Here is a 21,059-nt window from a genome sequence, read left to right on the forward strand (position 1 = left end):
TAGCGGGTTGCACGCTAATAGTGTTTCAAACGTCACTCGCTCTGAGACTTGGAGTAGTTCCCCTTGCCCTGCAAGGGCCGCGGCTTTTGTGGAGCGATGGGTAACGATGCTTCGAGGGTGGCTGTTGATGTGTTCCTGGTTCGAGCCCAGGTAGGGGCGAGGAGAGGGACGGAAGCTATACCAATGCAATAGTCAAAGGTTAATGAAATACAAATGGTTTAGAGAGATATAGTCCTATAATAACTGCAACCTAAAACTTCTTACCTGGGAATATTGAAGACTCACGTTAAACGGAACCACCAGCTTTCATATGTTCTCATGCTCTGAGCAAGGAACTTAAACGTTAGCTTTTTTACATGGCACATATTGCACTTTTACTTTCTTCTCCAACACTTTGTTTTTGCATTATTTAAACCAAATTGAACCTGTTTCATTATTTATTTGAGGCTAAATGTATTTTATTGATCTATTATATTAAGTTAAAATAAGTGTTCATTCAGTATTGTTGTAATTGTCATTATTACAAACACATTTTTAAAAACCGGACGATTTTAATCGGTATCGGCTTTTTTTGACCTTCCAATAATCGGTATCAGCTTCTTTTTTTTTGGCCTTCCAATAATAGGTTTCGGCTTTTTTTGGCCTTCCAATAATCGGTTTAGGCTTTTTTTGGCCTTCCAATAATCGGTTTAGGCTTTTTTTGGTCTTCCAATAATAGGTTTCGGCTTTTTTTGGTCTTCCAATAATAGTTTTCGGCTTTTTTTGGTCTTCCAATAATAGGTTTTGGCTTTTTTTGGTCTTCCAATAATAGGTTTCGGCTTTTTTTGGTCTTCCAATAATAGGTTTCGGCTTTTTTTGATCTTCCAATAATAGGTTTCGGCTTTTTTTGGTCTTCCAATAATCGGTTTCGGCTTTTTTTGTTGGTCTTCCAATAATCGGTATCGGCTTTTTATGGTCCTCCAATAATCGGTATCTGGTGAAAAATCATAATCGGTCGACCTCTAGTCTGGAGTAGCCCAGTCAGTCCTGAACTCAACCTGATTGAGATGCTGTGGCATGACCTCAAGACAGCGGTTCACACCAGACATCCCAAGAATACTGCTGAACTGAAACAGTTTCTTTTTAAAGAGGAATGGTCCAAAATTCCTCCTGATCTTTGTGCAGGTCTGATCCACAACTACAGAAAACTTTTGGTTGAGGTTATTGCTGCCAAAGGAGGGTCAACCAGTTATTAATTCCAAGGGTTCACATACTTTTTCCACCCTACACTGTGAATGTTTACAGTTTAAGCAGACTGTTTGTCTAATGTTGTGACTTAGATTACATTTTATGACCAATTTATGCAGAAATCCAGGTAATTCCAAAGGGTTCATTTACTTTTTCTTGCCACTGTACATAATCAGAGCCACAAAACCACTTACTTCCTACACTGCTTGGCCAGTTTCTCAGTGGAGCCTTCAGCAAACTGCCTCATACTATAGTCATCTCCACCTGCTGAGCCTAGCTTACACAGACCCTGGGGAAAGGGACCCACACACACAATATTGAGTTCATGAACTTGTAAGGTTGGATAAATCTGAAGAGTCCCTGTAAATGCTTTCAAACATGAACTATCAATGAACCCCTAAAAAATAAAAATGTCCATTCTATTCCATCTTTCCATAGTATGGAAATCTAAAGTTCGCTCACCACCAGCGCACGGATTTTGATCTTATCGTTCTTCGTCTTCTTGTAGATGTCTTTGAGCAGTGACACACCGTTGGTGATGATGAAGGAGGCGCGGCTCATCTTGGTCGAGGAGTGGATCAGTGCTTCCACTGCGACCATCTGGTCCACCTCACGCTCGGAGCCGCACAGCGCCACCATCATCTCCATGATGCCCTGGCGACCCACCAGCTGGTTGCCCACCTCGAAGGGGCCCTGCAGCAGGCCTGACAGAGCATTGATGGCGTGGATGTTCCTGTCCATGTCGTTGGGGTCAAACTTGCCTCTGTGGAATGGGACATGGTCAGGTGGAGCGGGGTTAAGGAATAGATGAGGGAGGAGGTCAGGGATAAATGTTAGTCTGTTAATTTAGTACTTATCCCCACCACCAACTCTATGGTGCTGTTAGATACTTCCCCTGTTGTAACATTACTCATGATGTTTGCATGCATCACATATCGCTTAATGTCTGTATGATGTTATTGTCATTAGATATGGTAAGTTGCTGTTATGTTACTAATTTGTAACTCACTTGATGTACTCGTCACAGACTTCCCTATAGTTGTCTCTCTCGGGGTCGCAGCGCAGGTCGTCCCAGAGCTTGTCGAGGAGCACGCTGGCGATGAGCTGAGTGTTCTCTGTCATGGGCAGCTGGTCTGGGAGGTCAGGTATCTGGCCACACACCTTCAGGATCTTCTTCAGACCTGGGGGGAGTTTCACAAAGCAAGATGAATGGCAACTTTCCTACATTAAGTTGTTACTCTCAGTACTACATTTTTTTTCTTCAATACAAACCATAAAATAATGTTTCTCAAGAACAAGACATAAACCCACAACTGACATAAACAAAGTATAACTATATCATAGGCCTACTTAGTGTCACAGATCATGGTCAAAGCTACAGTAACCCACTCACCGTGGTCAATCGTAAAGAGGCTCTTGGAGTGGTCAGGGTCTTTCTTGTCCTTGCGAGGCACGTTTCTGGTCAGTAGGTTCAGGGCCTGGTCTCTGCCATGTCCTGAAACCTTCTTACTGGCAACCATCTCCAGCAGGGCCATCAGGATGCTCTTCAAGTCCTTGCTTGCGTCTGCAGAGGAGCATAGAAAGTGTCAGACCCGTTTTATAAAACACAAACAAGATTAGAATGACGAGACCTTCAAAATCAGTTTATATAGCTGATGATGCTATTCAGAGGCATTTCAAATTTGGTAAAAAGCATTACATAAATGTATATACATTTAGGGCTTTTGAGTGAAACTGCTTAGGAAATCAGGAATGTGAGTGGATGTCTCACCCAAAACCAGGGCTTCCTCCTTCCCATAAAACCTCCGGTCTCCGCCAGTGAGGGAGTCATTGATGCACTGGAACAGGTCACAGGTTGCCAAGGCAATGTCCTCGTTGTCGACAGCCATGATGCTGCACAACTTGTCTATGCCCACCAGGTGGATAATGGCCATGGCCTGTTCAGAGACAAACATACAGGTTAACTGAGTGTCCAAAAGGGAACTATTGCTAGACATTACAATAGCAACTTTGAAAATGATCCATATCTGGCTGGAATGACCAGGAGTTGTGAGGATCAGAAGTACTTGAGGCTTGGCTCCCCGTTTATCCCCTTCTCACAGAACCTATAATGCACCTCTCTGTCTTCCCTGCCCCTCACCCGAGCTTTGTGTCCAGTGCACATTCCAGCGAAGGTGCGGATAGCGGCCAGGACCATCTCTACTTTTCCGGTCTCAAGCAAATCCAGTAGCAGAGGCACTCCATTGTTCTGGAAGATTCTCTCTGCGCCAGCTTCTTCTCTGGCCAGAACCACCAGGTTGTTAGCAGCCTACATGGGAAGAAAATATTATTCATTTTCCATTAAAGTTACACACATTGCATTTTATATCAGTCTTTAAAAATATTAAAGGCCACAGCATCATGCTTATTACAGTTGAATCAATGGAACTGATCTCTACTATGGTGTCATACAAACCATTTCCTTCTTGTCCTTGTCCATCTCCTCATCAAGCAGAATGTCAAACATGTTCTGAACCCGTGAGTCTGTGGAGAAGGTTGTCTTCAGCTGTAGACAAAGAGCGAGAGAGAAGTATCAGATGTGTTTTTTATGTCTAGTTCATAAGTCAATAAAATATTATAATCACATAGTCATCTGTAAGTAAACCAATGGATTGTGTCTAAACTGTCCCAGAGGGTAGCAGACCTTGGCTTGGATCTCAGCCCCCAGCCTCCTGAGGGTCTCCAGGAAGGTCTTGTTTTTGGGCTCGATGGTGGAACATCTCTGGACATCTTTAAAGGCCATGTCCAGCTTGCCCAGCTTCTCCAGAGCCTGGCAGCGCCGGAACAGGGCTTTGACGTCTGCTGCATCCACGTCAATGGCTGTCGGAGAGCAGAGAAGTATACAAGTGTCTGGGTTGAAGTGAAAATATCCCTGTGGCATGAGTATAATACATTATTTGTCATGTTATGTGACAGTGAGTGAGCAAAAACCATAACTGGCTGTGTTTTGATTGTTGTTTACGTACTAAACATTTGGTAGACTGTACCGTACCTTTGGAGGCATCGGAGGCTGCATTGGTGTAGCTTTCCTGAGAAGGAAAAAGAGTTCAAAAACATCAGAGGATCAGGAAATCACACCCAGGTATAATTATGAATAATTATAAAACTATTCAAATTTTGCTTGATGAAGGCTTGTGGTTTAGGTGAGGTGTTTACCTTTTTCAGAAAACAGGCTGATCTGTTCCTGTAGACAACGGCGAGAACCTTTTTGTCCGTGCACAACTTGATGGCTTTAGTGTAACACTCAATGGCCTTGTCGACCTCACCGGCTTGGAAATGCTTGTTCCCCTCATCTTTGAACTGGATTGGATCTGCCATCTCACCCATCTGGTAAGGAGAGGAGAAGTTGTAGCTCAAAATCCTAAATATCTTGGTTAGAATTCAGTTGGATTTTTTTACTTCAGGTTTCAGTGTCACTGGTACTTACAAAGTAAACAGCACATGTTTCTGGAATATTCCATTACTCTTCTAACACTATACATTAAACATGTACAGTAGCTATATATACTTAATAACACATTAATGAACTTTAGAACAGATTGCAGCCCATTCTAAATCTGGAAGAATAATAATGTTACCAAATATAAACCTGTTTCTGGTAGAGTGTTTAACTTTACAACCACTTAAAGGAAACAAGTCAAGAACAATGCCAGCTAAAACATGATCATTTTGACAAGGTTTCCATTCATTGTGAATTAAACATATTAACAGCATGACTCAAACTTTAAGTCAGCATGAGCGATGTACCACATTTCCTAAAAATGACAAACAAATTACAGAAAATATAACATTTATGAAAAACGGTTACTCTTCTTACCATTTTCACTATAATGTCTCCTTCTGACCCGAGTCCCCTTTAGCAAATGGCCCTGCACATGTAATCTCTAACTTGAAATGGCCTCCCCTCATGCCTTATTTGGGCATCATTCTGCACCCCAGTGGGGGCCTTACCACTGATACAACCATCCTAATGGACAGACAGCTTCCTGCCACTCCTGATAGACAATCACCATGCCCCTCTCCCCTGGCCTGAGAGCCTCTGGCAGGCAAGCATGTCACTCAAGACCGTGTACACTCAAGACATGTGTTCCTTAGAGCCATACGGTACCTTTAGGATTGTGTGATTGTGTCGTCTCCTCTCTTCTCTTCTCTTCCCTTGCTTGGGTTGTCTAGTGTTGAGCTTCACTGACTGATTGTTGCGCTGTCAACTTTTTTTGTAGTAATGCAACTCCCCCTCCGTCACAATTTATATTTATACTGAATCTCAATGAGGTGGGCCAGAACCAAGGTGGATCAATTTTAAATAAGGGATGGGGGTCTACTCTCCACAGAACAGACACTTGCTGGGAGAACTCTACACTGAATTCCCACATTTAGCATTGGTTTGGGTTTGTTACAATGTCTCATTGCTTTTATGACAACATTCCAATGGAGAATCTTTAGAATAACTGCATAGTAGTTCCTCTTTTTGTTCTCTATTTGTACATAATGACATAGGTAACCCCCTTGAATCATGGTCTGTTCCTGATATGGTCTATTTAAGGAATAGGTTCGATGACAGCTGAGAACTCACCAGCAAATGCATCTACAGCTCTAGTGAAGCGTGGGGCGGGTTGGGTGGAGTGGGGGGTATGGCAGCCACTGACAGCTGTAGGAACACACAGAATGACCTGGCAGCTTCTAGAAAGAGAGAACGCTCTCGTGTGTGTGTGTGTGTGTGTGTGTATGTGAGAGAGGTATTTTCTACAACTTTCTGGATCTACTTGAAGGTAAACTCCAGTCCTGACCGATGTACATAGAGTTGTTTCATGTAGAATATCGAAGGGGAAAAATAGAAAGACTGTGTATAGGCTCATCTGTCATTAAAAAATAACTGTCTCCCCCTCAGAGTCTGATTCTTCTAAAGTTTTCTTCTGACCTAGGGAGTTTTTCCTCGTCAACTGTGCCTATGCATATTCTCTGTGGGTTTTAGTTGGGTTATGGAAATGACAGCCATTGAATTGTACAACTTTGTGAGCAGACAAATGTAACAGACGTTCTCAGCCACTAAAAGGCGTTATTTGTCATAATAAATGCACCGTACTGCAAGTGGCAGATCAGTGGTGAAAATCAAATATTTTGCAGCCTAACATTACCATAACTGCCCTGTAGATGGCTAGCTGATTCTAGTTCTGCATCACAGCAGAGTAGGTTGTTGGTGCACAATGTCTGGTTATGCTGAGAGGCAGAGAATGAGACATGTGTAACCAAGCCTACCCCTCTCTGTCAGTAGGCTACAGCATAAACTAGGTTACACAGGGAGCCGCACTCACAATTGCTCGCTCGCTCTCTCGTAAATATTGCTACCCGGGACTGGAATACTCCCTGTAATCCCACAGAAAGATAAAATCAACGTCAATCAATCGGTGTACTTCGCTTCACAAACGAGGGCGAACAGCTGGTAAGATTGAGGTGTTATTCATGATAACGAGAATTCTGATATTTACCTCTCCATTGAGCTATCGATTTGAAATTGACAATATTGGTCAGGTGACATGGGGATGACGTTTCAGCAATTGCTTGGCGAAGGTGTTTTTCTCAGTCGAAGAATCTGTCAGACTAATTTGTATTAATATTAATAACGTAATACGCTGCTATCTCACGTCAAGAGCTGGCAGTAAACCATGCCAGACTGCAGCTGTATTCAAGGTAATCGGGGTGCACCGAAGTGTTTGCTTGTGCAAGCTATTGGCAATTAGGTTTTCTGGTGTTGTGTTCTTATCAACATCCTCGCCCTATTTTGAGAAACACCGTTTATTCAGGAAAGTGAAATTACGTAATATTGCGGGGAAGTGGCACCTAACTTGGGGTTAACTTGAAATATTGTGAGTTTGCGACATGAACGTGGTCAGTTCTTGAACACAGTGCAGTTGACTGGTGCAATTCCACGGTTAAAGTGATGCTAACAGAATGACAGCACAAACCATCATTTTACCCAACTTTCCTTCTATACTAATTCTGCAAGTAAATGTGTTTCTGTAAACGTTTCCATGGAAATGGTTCAAAGTAGTCATTGTGCAATGTACATAGAGTTGCATGCTTTGTTTAACTTTGTAATAATTGTTTTTTGTTTGACATTTTAAAGTAAAAAATATGAGTCTCAGCAACACTCTTAACATGGAATTGCCTGCCTCTTATTGATGATCACATAGGGTTTGTTCTAAATAGCCCATTCCTGTTGTTGATTTCTGGAAAATAAGCATATCAATTTACTGAGACCAATTATTTTATCAACATTGGCTGGGTTGGAGACCTTTCTCATTGTTCCAAGGACAAGGACTCTGAGAAGCCTGGGGCATTTCAACACCTGGCGTCCTCAGGGACACACACACACACACACTTAGTCTTGTTTAACTAATCTTGTGGCGACAAACAATTGATTCCCATTCAAAATCATATTTTTCCTAACACCTAGACCTTACCCTAACCTTAACCCTAAAACCTTAACCTTAAATCTAACTTTTAACCCCTAAACCTAACACTAATTGTATCTTAACTCTAAATCCCCTAGAAATAGCCTTTTTCCTCGTGGGGACCAACAAAAGGTCCCCAGTTGGTCAATTGTTTGTTTGTTTACTATTCTTGTGAAGAATTCACACACACACACTGCTCTGTGAAATACTTAGTAGGTCACCTCTATGATGTGATTTGTTTTATTTACAGTAGGCTATTGAACTTGAACAACAGGCAACTTTTTGTTCCACACAACTCCTTTTTAATTTCTCTGAAAATAATCATCACAGAATTTGAGCAATGCCTGTTCTTTTACTACCGGATTCAATTTCATTTCAAAGGGTCTGTACCGAAAAATGAAAAAACATTGCACACAATGTTTTCTATGTAACATCCAAAATGCAAAAGGCTACTGAAAAACTGTCCTATTATTAACTCTATCAAAGCTGTTATTAACAGCTATTCTAGATTATATACAGTAGCTAGTTACTTTACTGTTGTGCTCTTTGAGCCAGCATCTCAGTATAAATGTGAGTGTAGTGTTGAGGTGTGTGTTTGACAAACTGAGGTTGACTGCTGCTATGGGCGCCAGTCTAATTTCTTCAATGTTTGTTGCTTAGCCCATTGCAACCGCAGTTTCTTGTTTTTTCTGAAAGAAGTGGAACTCTGTTAGGTCGTCGGCTGCCATACCCCATTTGTGTCAAGGTACAACGAGTTATGCACACTTTTATGTGTCTTTGGGCACCAATGTTGTACTGGACAGACAGTTGACTATGTAGCCTGTCTGTTGCTATGCACAATTCGTGTCAGCCTCCTTTGTCCTCTTTCATCAATGACCCGTTTTTGACCAGTGGCCTGCCGTTGGCTGGAAGTCCTTTGGGTGGTGCACCATTCTTGATACATAGGGGAAACTGTTGATCATGAAAAACCCAGCAGTTTTGCAGTTGTTGACACACTCAAACTGGTGCGCCTGGCACCTACTACCATACTTTGTTTAAAGGCACTGAAATATTTTGTCTTCCCATTTACCTTCTGAGTGGAATACATACATACATACACAGATCTGCACACACAGAGGATGTGATCATGCTGTAGGAAGGTTAACTGGAAGACTGTGCAAGTCAAGGGCTTCGATTCAGCCCTCAAGGAAGCAGACACGACCACATAGACGTGTTGGTCTCTTTGTTGTGGGCATAGTGTTGGGAACATAAACAGCTCAACAGGGTGTTGTTTTCTCTACGGGTTTCTTCTAGTCAACAGTGAACTACCTGGAATCCATGTCTCCATTAACCGTGTGTGACTGGTAGGGGTTAAACCCGGGTCAACTGCATACCACTAGACTGCTAGCCCGCTGAGCTAAAGCCTAGTCATTAGCTCAAGGAGCGAAAACCAGTCTTCAGGTCTCAGGCAAGATTACTCATCACACAGGCCTGATTTACCATTCCACATTCATTACATGAGGCTAGGTTCAAATAAACAGTGTCGGGAGATGTTTTCCACAAATTGGATGTCTTAGAACTCATCTCGTTTAAGCAGGTTTGTTGAACAAGCTCTGTCCATTAGCTCAGTGTTTTGCATAGCCCACCCAAAACATCTTGTCACCAGTTTTGCAAACACAATCACTCTGCCCCTCATCATAGACACCTTACACTGCTCTGGAATAGTCACAAGGTGTCATGGAGAAAAATGAATTCATTATGGAAACCTTACACTGCAAAACTAATGCGGTGTCATGGAGAAAATTGGGTCCATGAGTCCTGATGAGCTTCCTGTTTCCTGCTGATTTGACTGTGAGGTGGAGTTGGCCAGCTCAAGGTTCGTGTGCCACTGTGAGTTTGAATGGGAAAGCAGCTCATGCAAATCTTGTCCCCTTCGACAAATTATCGCCAAAGCAACACCCGTGTGCCGTCTGATTCTGTCCCTGTCCTCATTCTGACAGGAGGCTTGTCATAGCAGAGTCAGGCCTCCCTGAGACATTATGTCATATTTTCCAGCTGGAAAGGGACTGGAGTGGCATGTACCTGTTCCCACAGACTCATATGACTTGTTCTGTCTGACCATGGCCTCATCTCAATTGCTACCACATTCAGTGCATTCGGAAAGTATTCAGACCCCTTCCTTTTTCCACATTTTGTTATGTAACAGCCTTATTCTAAAATGGATTAAATAAATGTTTTGCATCGTCAATCTACACACAATACCTCATAATGAAAACGTGAAATCAGGTTTTTAGACATTTTTGCAAATGTATAAAGAATATAAAACACCTTATTTACATAAGTAGTTAGACCCTTTGCTATGATACTTGAAATTGAGCTCAGGTGTGTCCTATTTCCATTCATCACCCTTGAGATGTTTCTACAACTTGATTGGAGTCCATCTGTGCTAAATTCAATTGATTGGCCATGATTTGGAAAGGCACACATCTGTCTATATAAGGTCACATAGTTGACCGTGCATGTCAGAGAAAAGACCAAGCCATGAGGTCGGAGGAATTGTACATAGAGCTCTGAGACAGGATTGTGTCGAGGCACAGATCTGGGAAAGGTTACCAAAAAAATGTATGCAGCATTGAAAGTCCCCAAGAACACAGTGGCCTCCATTCTTACATGGAAGAAGTTTTGAACCACCAAGACACTTCCCAGAGCTGGCTGCCTGGCCAAGCTGAGCAATCAGGGGAGGGCCTTGGTCAGGGAGGTGACCAAGAACCTCATAGTCACTCTGACAGAGCTGCAAAGTTCCTCTGTTGAGATGGTTGCCTTTCTGGTAGGTTCTCCCATCTCTGCAGCACTCCACCAATCAGGCCTTTATTGGTAGAGTGGTCAGATAGAAGCCACTCCTCAGTAAAAGGAACATGACAGCCCACTTGGAGTTTGCCAAAAGGCACTGAAAGGACTCTCAGGTCATGAGAAACAAGATTCTCTGGTGTGATGAAACTAAGATTGAACTCTTTGGCTTGAATGCTAAGCATCATGTCTAGAAGAAACCTGGCACTATCCCTATGGTGAAGCATGGTGGTGGCAGCATCATGCTGTGGGGATGTTTCTAAGGGGCAGGAACTGGGAGACTAGTCAGGATCAAAGGAAAGATGAATAGCACAATGTACAGAGATTCTTGAAAGCCTGCTCCAGAGCGCTCAGACTGGGGCGAAGGTTTACCTTCCAACAGGACAACGACCCTAAGCACACAGTCAAGACAACACAGGAGTGCTTTGGGACAAGTCTCTAAATGTTTTTGAGTGGCCCGGACTTGAACCCGATCAAATATTTCTGGAGAGACCTGAAAATAGCTGTGCAGCGACACTCCCCATCCAACCTGGCAGAGCTTCAGAGGATCTGCAGAGAAGAATGGGAGAAACTCTCCAAATACAGGTGTGCCAAGCTTGTAGCGTCATATCCAAGAAGACTCAAGGCTGTAATCACTGCCAAAGGAGCTTCAACAAAGAACTGAGTAACGGGTCTGAATACTTATGTAAATGTGATATTTCAGTTTTTTCACTTTGCCATTATGGGGTATTCTGTGTAGATTGATGAGAAGAAAAAAAGCTATTTACTTCATTTTAGAAGAAGGCTGTAACGTAATAAAATGTGGGAAAAGTAATGGGTCTGAAACCTTTCCGAATGCACTGTATGGCAATGGTCTATTTGCATATAGGCCTACTGCAGCTCTGATTGGTTATGGCGCAACGGTTTGTGTAGAGTATGAGTCGTGCCTGTCAATGCAATAGAATCCTTCTCTGCGTTCTGCCCAACAAAGTCTCTGGCACAGTTTGAACTTCATTCAACTGTCTAGTTTTCTATCTCGTGCTTCTCTCTGCGCACTGATATTTCAAATGTGCGGCGTGTGCAGCTTAGAGGGAACATTTAGTAATAGGCATGAGAGATCCAAAGACTTCTTACTTTGGCGAGTGACTGGTCTGAATTCTGCCTGTATGCAGGAAGAATAAGTGGACAGTTAGAATCAATAAAATGTTTCTGCAATCCACAGCCTTAAGGGTTTGAGCGTACTCCTGGGTCAGAGAGCATCGTTAGACAGTCACACTGTACTACTCCATACTGGAGGACTGGTGGATAGATAGGGCCATAATAGCAGTGATGTGAGTCTCATTTGAAACACCATTACATAACACAAGGGGGACACAGAAGGTCTCCGCACTTTATTTCAGCACTTTAAACCACTGCTGTCTGTGACACTTACTATCTGACTGGCTTGCTGGTTGGCTGACTGACTGGGGTGCCTTGTCCTTATGTGGCAGTTGAAGAGGTGGAACATTGGCTTTAGATGTCCTGGTACAGAGCTAGCAGTGTTGAGTTTTTATAATGAAATCTTGCACTTTGCTCCTGACTGTTTTTGTGTTTTGTGTGACCCTTCTTCATATCAGTCATCCTCCCTCTGAGCTGTTTCTCTTTTTCTTTTTTTCATTTAATCTTATTTTCTGCCTTCTGTGCATTTGAACATGAACTTAACTTATCAGTGGTGCACCACAAGGTTTATAGACTATATACAAAAATATGTGGACACCCCTTCAAATTAATGGATTTGGCTATTTCAGCCACACCTGTTGCTGACAGCTGTGTAATATTGAGCACACAGCCATGCAATATCCATAGACAAACATTGGCAGTAGAATGGCCTTACTGAAGAGCTCAGTAACTTCCAATGTGGCACCGCCATAGATGGAATCCTATCTAACAAGTCAGATCGTAAAATGTCTGCCCTGCTAGAGCTGCCCCGGTCAACTGTAAGTGCTGTTATTGTGAAGTGGAAATGTTTTGGAGCAATAACGGCTCAGCCACAAAGTGGTAGGCCACACATGCTCACAGAAGGTGAGTGCTGAAGCGTGTAGCGCATAAAAATCATCTGTCCTCAAATGCAACACTCACTACCGAGTTCCAAACTTCCTCTGGAAGCAACGTCAGCACAATAACTGTTCATAGGGAGCTTTAGGAAATGGGTTTCACCATAAGATCACCATGTGCAATGCCAAGCGTCGGCTGGAGTGGTGTAAGTTTCGCCGCCGTTGGACTCTGGAGCACTGGAAATGCATTTTCTGGAGTGATGAATCACGCTTCACCATCTGGCAGTCCGATGAACAAATCTGGGTTTGGCGGATGCCAGGAGAACGCTACCTGCCCGACTGCATAGTGCCAACTGTAAAGTTTGGCGGAGGAGGAATAATGGTCTAGAGCTGTTTTTCATTCTTTGGGCTAGCCCCTTAGTTCCAGTGAAGGGAAATCTTAACGCTACAGCATACAATGACATAAGTGGAGGGTCTTCAGAGAAGGAAGGGGAGGACTATCTTCCTCAGTGAAACACAAAAAAATATCCTTTATAAGATAAAAAATATACTAAATATAATTGATTAAAACACATTATTTTGCAATGAAGGTCTACAATAGCCTCAACATCACTCTGTAGGGTTTAATCATGGTGTAGTCAGAGGATGGCTAGCTTCCGTCCGTTCATCTGCTTGACCAGAAATCAAAGCCTTTGCGTATTCCAGAAAAATGCACATATGCCTTCATTTCCAAAAAATGTAGACCCCTACAGTGGCTTGTGAAAGTATTCACCCGCCTTGGCATTTTTCCTATTTTGTTGCCTTACAACCTGGAATTAAAAATATTTTTGGGGGGTTTGTATAATTTTATTTACACAACATGCCTCCACTTTGAAGGTACAAAATATGTTGTATTGTGAAACAAACAAGAAATTACACAAAAAAAACAGAACTTGAGCATGCATAACTATTCACCACCACAAAGTCAATACTTTGTGGAGCCACCTTTTGCAGCAATTACAGCTGCAAGTCTCTTGGGTATGTCTCTATAAGCTTGGCACATCTAACCACTGGGATTTTTGCCCATTCTTCAAGGCAAAACTGCTCCAGCTCCTTCAAGTTGGATGGGTTCTGCTGGTGTAGAGCAATCTTTAAGTCATACCACATATTGTCAATTGGATTGAGGTCTGGGCTTTGACTAGGACATTTCAAGACATTTAAATGTTTCCCCTTAAACCACTGGAGTGTTGCTTTAGCAGTATGCTTAGGGTTATTGCCCTGCTGGAAGGTTAACCTCCGTCCCAGTCTCAAATCTCTGGAAGAATGAAACAGGTTTCCCTCAAGAATTTCCCTGTATTTAGCGTCATCTTCATTCCTTCAATTCTGACCAGTTTCCCAGTCCCTGCCGATGGAAAAACATCCCCACAGCATGATGCTACCACCACTTTGCTTCACTGTGGGGATGGTGTTCTCGGGGTGTTGGGTTTGCACCAGACATAGCGTTCTCCTTGATGACCAAAAAGCTACATTTTAGTCTCATCTGACCAGAGTACCTTCTTCCATATGTTTGGGGAGTCTCCCTTGTGCCTTTAGGTGAACACCAAATGTGTTTGCTTATTTTTTTCTTTAAGCAATGGCTTTTTTTCTGGCCACACTTCCGTAAATCCCAGCTATGTGAAGTGTACTGCTTAAAGTGGTCCTATGGGCAGATACCCCAGTCTCCACTGTGGAGTATTGCAGCTCCTTCAGTATTATCTTTGGTCTCTTTGTTGCCTCTCTGATTAATGCCCTCCTTGCCTGGACCGTGAGTTTTGGTGGGCGGCCCTCTCTTGGCAGGTTTGTTGTTGCCATATTCTTTCAATTAAAAAAAGATTTATTTAATGGTGCTCCGTGGGATGTTTAAAGTTTCTGATAATTTTTTATAATCCAACCCTGATCTGTACTTCTCCACAACATATCCTGTTTGGAGAGCTCCTTGGTCTTCATGGTGCCTCTTGCTTAGTGGTGTTGCAGACTCTGGAGCCTTTCAGAACAGATATCCTGAGATCATGTGACACTTAGATTGCACACAGTTGGACTTTATTTAACTAATTATGTGACTTCACGCACAACTTTTCATTTTTTTTTTTTTTTTTCCACTTCACCAATTTGGACTATTTTGTGTATGTCCATTACATGAAATCCAAATAAAAATTGATTTGAATTGCAGGTTGTAATGCAGCAAAATAGGAAAAAACGCCAAAGGGGATGAATACTTTTGTAAGGCTTCCCATGAACTTCCCATGTTGGTTATCATGGGCCCTTTTACATGGAAATATCCCTAGTCATATCTCCCTTGGCTCAGCTATGTTTCTCTGCTTCATTAAATCTTTGTTTCTCAGCATCTGTTTGACATGACCATAATGAAAGCTAAAGGAATGTGCAATGGCTGCATATACATGTACAGTACATACAGTATAGGCAATAGGCAGTTCTTTCCTCTGAGCTCAGTTGAAGTGCCGCTGTGGAGGGTTGAAATCTCTAACCATAATCCTGTGTTTACATGCTCTATTTCTCAGATCCACTGATGCATAGAACAACTCTAAAGTAGTCCTTTATAATGTACATGTTACATCTAATTGGTGTTTCTATAGGAAATGCATATTATGTACTTGGAAATTAAATGAATTTGAAAGTCTTGGGTTTGATGTGGTCCAATAACATCCAAATTAGATCAGATGGCCATAATGGGCTTAATAAATCAAATCAAATCAAATCAAATGTATTTATATAGCCCTTCGTACATCAGCTCATATCTCAAAGTGCTGTACAGAAACCCAGCCTAAAACCCCAAACAGCAAGCAATGCAGGTGTAGAAGCACGGTGGCTAGGAAAAACTCCCTAGAAAGGCCAGAACCTAGGAAGAAACCTAGAGAGGAACCAGGCTATGTGGGGTGGCCAGTCCTCTTCTGGCTGTGCCGGGTGGAGATTATAACAGAACATGACCAAGATGTTCAAATGTTCATAAATGACCAGCATGGTCAAAATAATAATAATAAGGCAGAACAGTTGACCGTGCTGCTGCTCCAGTTTCAGGTGGACTGGGGACAGCAAGGAGTCGTCATCATGTCAGGTAGTCCTGGGGCATGGTCCTAGGGCTCAGGTCCTCCGAGAGAGAGAAAGAAAGAGAGAATTTTAGAGAGCATATGTGGGGTGGCCAGTCCTCTTCTGGCTGTGCCGGGTGGAGATTATAACAGAACATGGCCAAGATGTTCAAATGTTCATAAATGACCAGCATGGTTGAATAATAATAATAATAAGGCAGAACAGTTGAAACTGGAGCAGCAGCACAGCCAGGTGGACTGGGGACAGCAAGGAGTCATCATGTCAGGTAGTCCTGGGGCATGTTCCTAGGGCTCAGGTCCTCTGAGAGAGAGAGAAAGAAAGAGAGAAGGAGAGAATTAGAGAACGCACACTTCGATTCACACAGGACACCAAATAGGACAGGAGAAGTACTCCAGATATAACAAACTGACCCTAGCCCCCCGACACAAACTACTGCAGCATAAATAAACTGTTGAATACCTCTGAACTACCCTTTAAAAAGCTGTTCTCAGAACACCACAACATCACAGGAAGCATGTATACTCAGGGGAAGTGTTTCAGTCAAAACATTGTTTAAATGTGCTCTGGTTTGTTGAGGAAAGAGAGAACACATTACTAGGAAAGTCAACTTAAAAACATTATGTAGTTTTATTGGGATTAGCAGCTGTGGTTTGTAAGTAAGGAATCTACATGTTTCTGAAATGACTTACTTCCCCTTAAACATATATTACTGTACATTTTTGGGGATTCTTTCACAGCACGTTCTCCATAGCTCTGATTCAACATGTGGCATTCACTCTCATTGGCAACACTAAGGAAATGTGTTTATCACTGAGGAGAGCCTAATGTGAGGGACTGTTTAAAAACTCTGCATCCTCTTGGTTGTATAACAGCAGCTGAATCTAGATGGAGAAATGCCCTTTTTCATCTGTTTCATCTTAATGACTTATCTCCCTTTCCCGGCCCCACAGTTTCTTTGGCAGCCTCTGAGATGGTGCAAACTCCCTAAGAAGGCCACCAGAGCTACATAGGCATAGGTTGTCAAATCATCAGATAGAGATTGGCTGGTGTTTGATTCTCTGCCCAGGAATTGGTTCGTTGTTATTTGACTCTTGGGATTCCAATTGACTGTAGCTGTAGGTCATGTTATTGTTGTTGTTGTTGTTTTGGTCCTGCTGAGCTCCCACTCTCCCTCTTCTCTGTCCTGGCAAGGGAAAGACTAGGAGAGGCCCACAATGGGGCCTGGATAGAGAGACTGAAAGGAAGACTGATGAAGAGAGGGAGAATAGGAGAGTGAGTGAAAGAAAGACATGTTGTGAGAGTGCATGAGGAAAGGGTGAGGCTAGGAGGTAGAGGGAGTGTGTGTGTGTGTGTGTACATGGTGGTAGTTACAAAGAAAGCCCTCTCTGTGCTTTCCCCCTTTCTCTTTCTTTCTTTCTTTCTCTCTGTCTGTCTCTGTGTCTTTCTTGCTTCTTTCTGTCCTTCAGCTCCTGACCCAAGATCAGTGATGGGAGGGTGACCCTGTCCCGTCGGCCATCACGCCTGATCGTCCCATGTGGCAGCCGCATGCATCATTATGACCGTGTCACCTCTTTCAACACCTCTAGTAAAGTCACATCTCACAAGGTGCTGCACAGAAGGAATATAATAACATCAGGGCCACATTTTGATTCTTGGTAAGACATTGCTAGTTAAGGGAGAGGACCTTGCACTCCGTGTTGGGGTTGACTGGGCTGGATTAGGCTTCATTAAGCTTCATTCTCTCTGAGTGTCATATTTTTGTTGACAGTGGATGGACTATTATGGTTTAGAGTGTAGGCTAATTTGTGGACATTGTTAGTTTGCCAGCAATTTTAGAGCTCTCCTATAACAGCGTGGCTGCTGAATGAGACAAGGAGAACACTGGTGCTCATGCATATGTTTTAGGCTCTATGCCATATCCGTATCACTCGCCATATCACTGTCTATAGCTATAGTTGTCTCTGTCAGACCCTATACGCTAAGCATTTATTTTGGTTTGATTGCAGGGCTTTCCCAAGCTGCTTCATATTATATTGACCTTTCTGTCAAGTAAATATCTATGTTGATTCTAGCTCATCCAAACCCTCTATTGTCTCCCAGTCCACATGCAGATGTCAGTTAGGCTGGTTGGACATTCCTCTCCCTGCCTACCAGAACATCATAAGACTAGAGCACGGTCATAGAAACCACTGGGCAAACAAACACCAGGTTATATGAGAGGACTGGAGCTGTATAAGCAATGGTCTTAAAGGAAGCGATCTAGCTTGCCCTCTACCTCTCTCTCATTCTCTCTTTCCTTACTTTAATAAACCATTCTCCCTCTTTCTATCCCCTCTCTCATTCTTTCGACAGCGGTTTCTGTTTCTCTCTCTTCACTTTCTATCCCTCATTTGCATTCTCACTCTCCCTATTCCCTCTTGTTGCTGCTACACTGTCTCTGTTCCTCTCTCTATCCCTCTCTGTGTTTCTCACCCTTCTCCCTCTCTACTGTTGGGCCATGTGATTCTGTGGGCACAGAGTGACCCACTCCTCTCGGCTCCACTCCTCTCCCTCCCCTCTGCTCTGCTGCACAGTGCTGCTGGAGAGACAGAGACATTCCCTGAATAACAAACACACACACACACACATTCCTCTACAGTGCTCTCTGTCTCTCTCCCTCTCTCCTCATCTTGTTCCAACTCTCTATCTTCATGTATTTCTCTTTGTCTTTCTCTCTCTATTTCTATCCTTCTCTTTCTTCACTACACTTCTGAAAGATAATATCTGTAGCCATTAAACAGAGAGACTTTTAAAGTGTTCTCTCACAAACACTCTTTCTCTCACTCATCCTCCCTTTCTCACTGGCCCTGTATGCCAATGGTAAAAGGTCATATGATGGCATCATAATGAGTTATGTGTGTCTGCCAAATATATACTTTAGACTATCTGCTTAAAAAGGACATCCATGTACTCTATTCTACTCCATTAACTCATTTCATTATATGTAACAGAGGCAATTGAATAGTTGAAAATGCATGTATAGATACCCACATAATGATACTGGAGGTGAACCACAGTTCAATAGAGTGCTCTTCCTTTTTCTGTGCTGCTTATGTTTTATACTGTACCTCCTGCTCTCTGTTCAACTGTGTTTAGACGTTTAGCTCTGCGTGGTAGGACTCCGTTGTTTCCAGGTGCAGTGGACTGTTCTAAACAGTTAGCCTGCAGCTCTGTTCCTCTCGCAGAGGTGTGGTATATGTCGGAGCGTCCCAGAGGATCCACAGGCAGGCTCTTACTGTCTGTAGCAGAATGTGGAACACTTACAGAACTGTCCGTAACTTTACCTGCTCATTGTTCAATGCTCCACTTATGTAGTTGTTTGGGAACCCGAGGCGGTGTAGGTAGTGTAGAGATGGATGCAGTAGATTTTTGCCGTTCAGGTTTGTGATTTCTCCTTTCTCTTGCTCTCTTTAAAGCTGTTTTGACTGGATGAGCTGTGTTGTGGTGTCTTGTGTGATCTCTAGGGATGAACACTGGTAACCGGGATCCTGGGACTGTCCCAGGATAACTTCACATTTCCCGAAAAAATTGAATGACAAGACACGGGAAATTACAAAATTGTCTTCGGATATCACACTAATGCAATTTCACAAAATACACATGTGCAGCAGCAGATTGGCAAAAAATCTAATTGCACATTATCCAAACAGGTTGTCGCATGGAAGCCTTTATTAACCTACGGTATTTACTTCCCACATTGTGGGAAAGTCGCCATAAATGAAAAGCATACGCACCGTTTTGATTGGGACAGCGCCATCGCGTTGCTTTGAGACAACCGTGGGGGACCGGTCTGGATAAATAAATCAATGTCAGATATTGTTTTCACTGAATCTCCGTTTGGATATTTGGTAACTATTGGGCTGGGAAATGTTAGCTAAATTAAGGTTAGAGCTAATGATCATCTTTATTCTAGTTTGCTCAAATATTAGCTGATCAGAACATTTTTGCTAAGATGTTATACAAGTGTATTTTACTCTTCAGCCTGTCCTACTCCCGACCAAAAGCTTGTGACTTGTCTGATAATACATCATTGTGATTTTGTTTAACTGAATCTATGTATGTATATGTGGTTAATTGATCTTCGGCTGGACAAGTGGAAGTGGTAGCTCATTTATTCGTTTGCTCATCTATCACTGAGCAGAAATATTTAGCATGCGATAATGCATCCTTAATCAACGGTATTATTTATTTATTGACTCACAATGTAGCCTTATACAACTTTATATAGCGCCTTTGCTATTTTCCTATCGTCCCAATCCTACTGAAACGCAAAATCCTGACTCCTGTCTCGCATGAAAATGCTTAACTTTATACTGTAATCCATAGTTTGCATTATCAAAGCACGTCTCGCCAATATGCATGTCGAAATACCGCTATAACATTTCCCCCGCTTATCTGCGCTATCTCGTATTACTGCCCATAGAAACCGTTTGGTGAAGAATGTGTGACCAACAAACGGTATGAGAGTAGATAATCTCTCTGTTATTCATGAGTTGATTTGCGATCTGTATAATCATAAACTATATTTTGCCAAGTATGATATATTTTGTCATTCGTAGGAGTTTATCTAGCAAGATTAGCAACTTTGGTAATTTAATTTTGTTACAACGTTTGTGTGATTCAACAACTCTATAGTTTACACGGGTACGTACGGAGTGCGATGTGTCGAAATAGCCGAGGGCTACTGCTGAAATGCGCTGAATTAATTGAGGAACATGATAACTCTCAGAATTTATGAACAGCCTGTGAAGCAATTCACAACAATGTCATTGGGCGATCAAAGATACTTCATCATTACTAAATATCAGTTTCACTTGCTGTGAAATCTTTAAATAGGGGCGCCGGCAATGTGGCGCAGCGACACTCTTATTTTTGGAGAACCCTGGCATAGTAACCATATCTTGGTTATAACGCTTTAATTGGCCACTTCAGATTTTTGCAGTATGTATTAAAACTTGGTAGATTTTCGTGAAAATACTAATCCCTAGTGGTCTCTGACTGGTGATAGTGATGTACTGTAGTTACTCAGAAGGATGAAGTCAAGACAGAGCTGCGGTGGTGCTGCTTTCTGTTTGGCAAAGCATCATGGTCTGTGATGAGCTGGTATTTAATGGATTGAACTCCATCTCCTTACAAAGAAACGAGAGCATCGCTTTCCTCATGTGCAGGGATCAATCTATCTAGTCATATCTCCCTCAGCTAGGTTTCTCTGTATCATTAAAACTCTGTTTCAAAGCATCTGTTTTGTTATGGAACACTTCTGTGACAATTTCAAAAGGCTTGGTCTGACACTGTACCACTGCTAGGAGACTGAAGCAGGAACCTCCAGTGAGGAGCAAAGAGAGTTTAGACAGTCAGGCAGGCACATCTGCTGGGGACT

At 42.6% G+C, this 21,059-nt stretch overlaps 2 protein-coding genes across 9 annotated transcripts in view; one reads left to right on the forward strand and one right to left on the reverse strand.

Moving 5' to 3' along the window:
* Window positions 1-5,527, reverse strand: part of LOC118377292 (protein unc-45 homolog B-like) — an 18,831-nt gene extending 13,304 nt beyond the window's left edge. The window contains exons 1-11 of one of the 2 annotated variants that reach the window (XM_035764156.2): window positions 5,375-5,527; window positions 4,423-4,593; window positions 4,259-4,295; window positions 3,911-4,086; window positions 3,683-3,772; window positions 3,368-3,535; window positions 2,999-3,164; window positions 2,621-2,791; window positions 2,237-2,408; window positions 1,690-1,990; window positions 1,422-1,516 (exon numbers count right to left, since the gene is read on the reverse strand). In XM_035764156.2, coding sequence (XP_035620049.1) covers window positions 1,422-1,516; window positions 1,690-1,990; window positions 2,237-2,408; window positions 2,621-2,791; window positions 2,999-3,164; window positions 3,368-3,535; window positions 3,683-3,772; window positions 3,911-4,086; window positions 4,259-4,295; window positions 4,423-4,593 — 1,547 coding nt within the window. In that variant the 5' untranslated portion in view covers window positions 5,375-5,527. Of the gene's footprint in view, window positions 1-1,421; window positions 1,517-1,689; window positions 1,991-2,236; window positions 2,409-2,620; window positions 2,792-2,998; window positions 3,165-3,367; window positions 3,536-3,682; window positions 3,773-3,910; window positions 4,087-4,258; window positions 4,296-4,422; window positions 4,594-5,083; window positions 5,131-5,374 lie in introns of those variants that run through there. The other variant, XM_035764155.2, reaches the window with a different exon arrangement.
* A 951-nt stretch (window positions 5,528-6,478) lies between these two features.
* The window catches only part of LOC118377295 (phosphatidylinositol 4-phosphate 5-kinase type-1 beta-like), a 75,784-nt gene continuing 61,203 nt past the window's right edge, over window positions 6,479-21,059 (forward strand). For 2 of the 7 annotated variants that reach the window (XM_052478948.1, XM_052478951.1), the window contains exons 1-2: window positions 6,479-6,706; window positions 17,107-17,295. The gene's annotated coding sequence lies outside the window, so the exon portion shown is untranslated. Of the gene's footprint in view, window positions 6,707-17,106; window positions 17,296-18,921; window positions 19,060-21,059 lie in introns of those variants that run through there. The other 5 variants (XM_052478945.1, XM_052478946.1, XM_052478950.1 and 2 more) reach the window with 4 other exon arrangements.

Source organism: Oncorhynchus keta, chromosome 25 (genome assembly GCF_023373465.1).
Source record: "Oncorhynchus keta strain PuntledgeMale-10-30-2019 chromosome 25, Oket_V2, whole genome shotgun sequence".
NCBI lineage: Eukaryota > Metazoa > Chordata > Actinopteri > Salmoniformes > Salmonidae > Oncorhynchus > Oncorhynchus keta.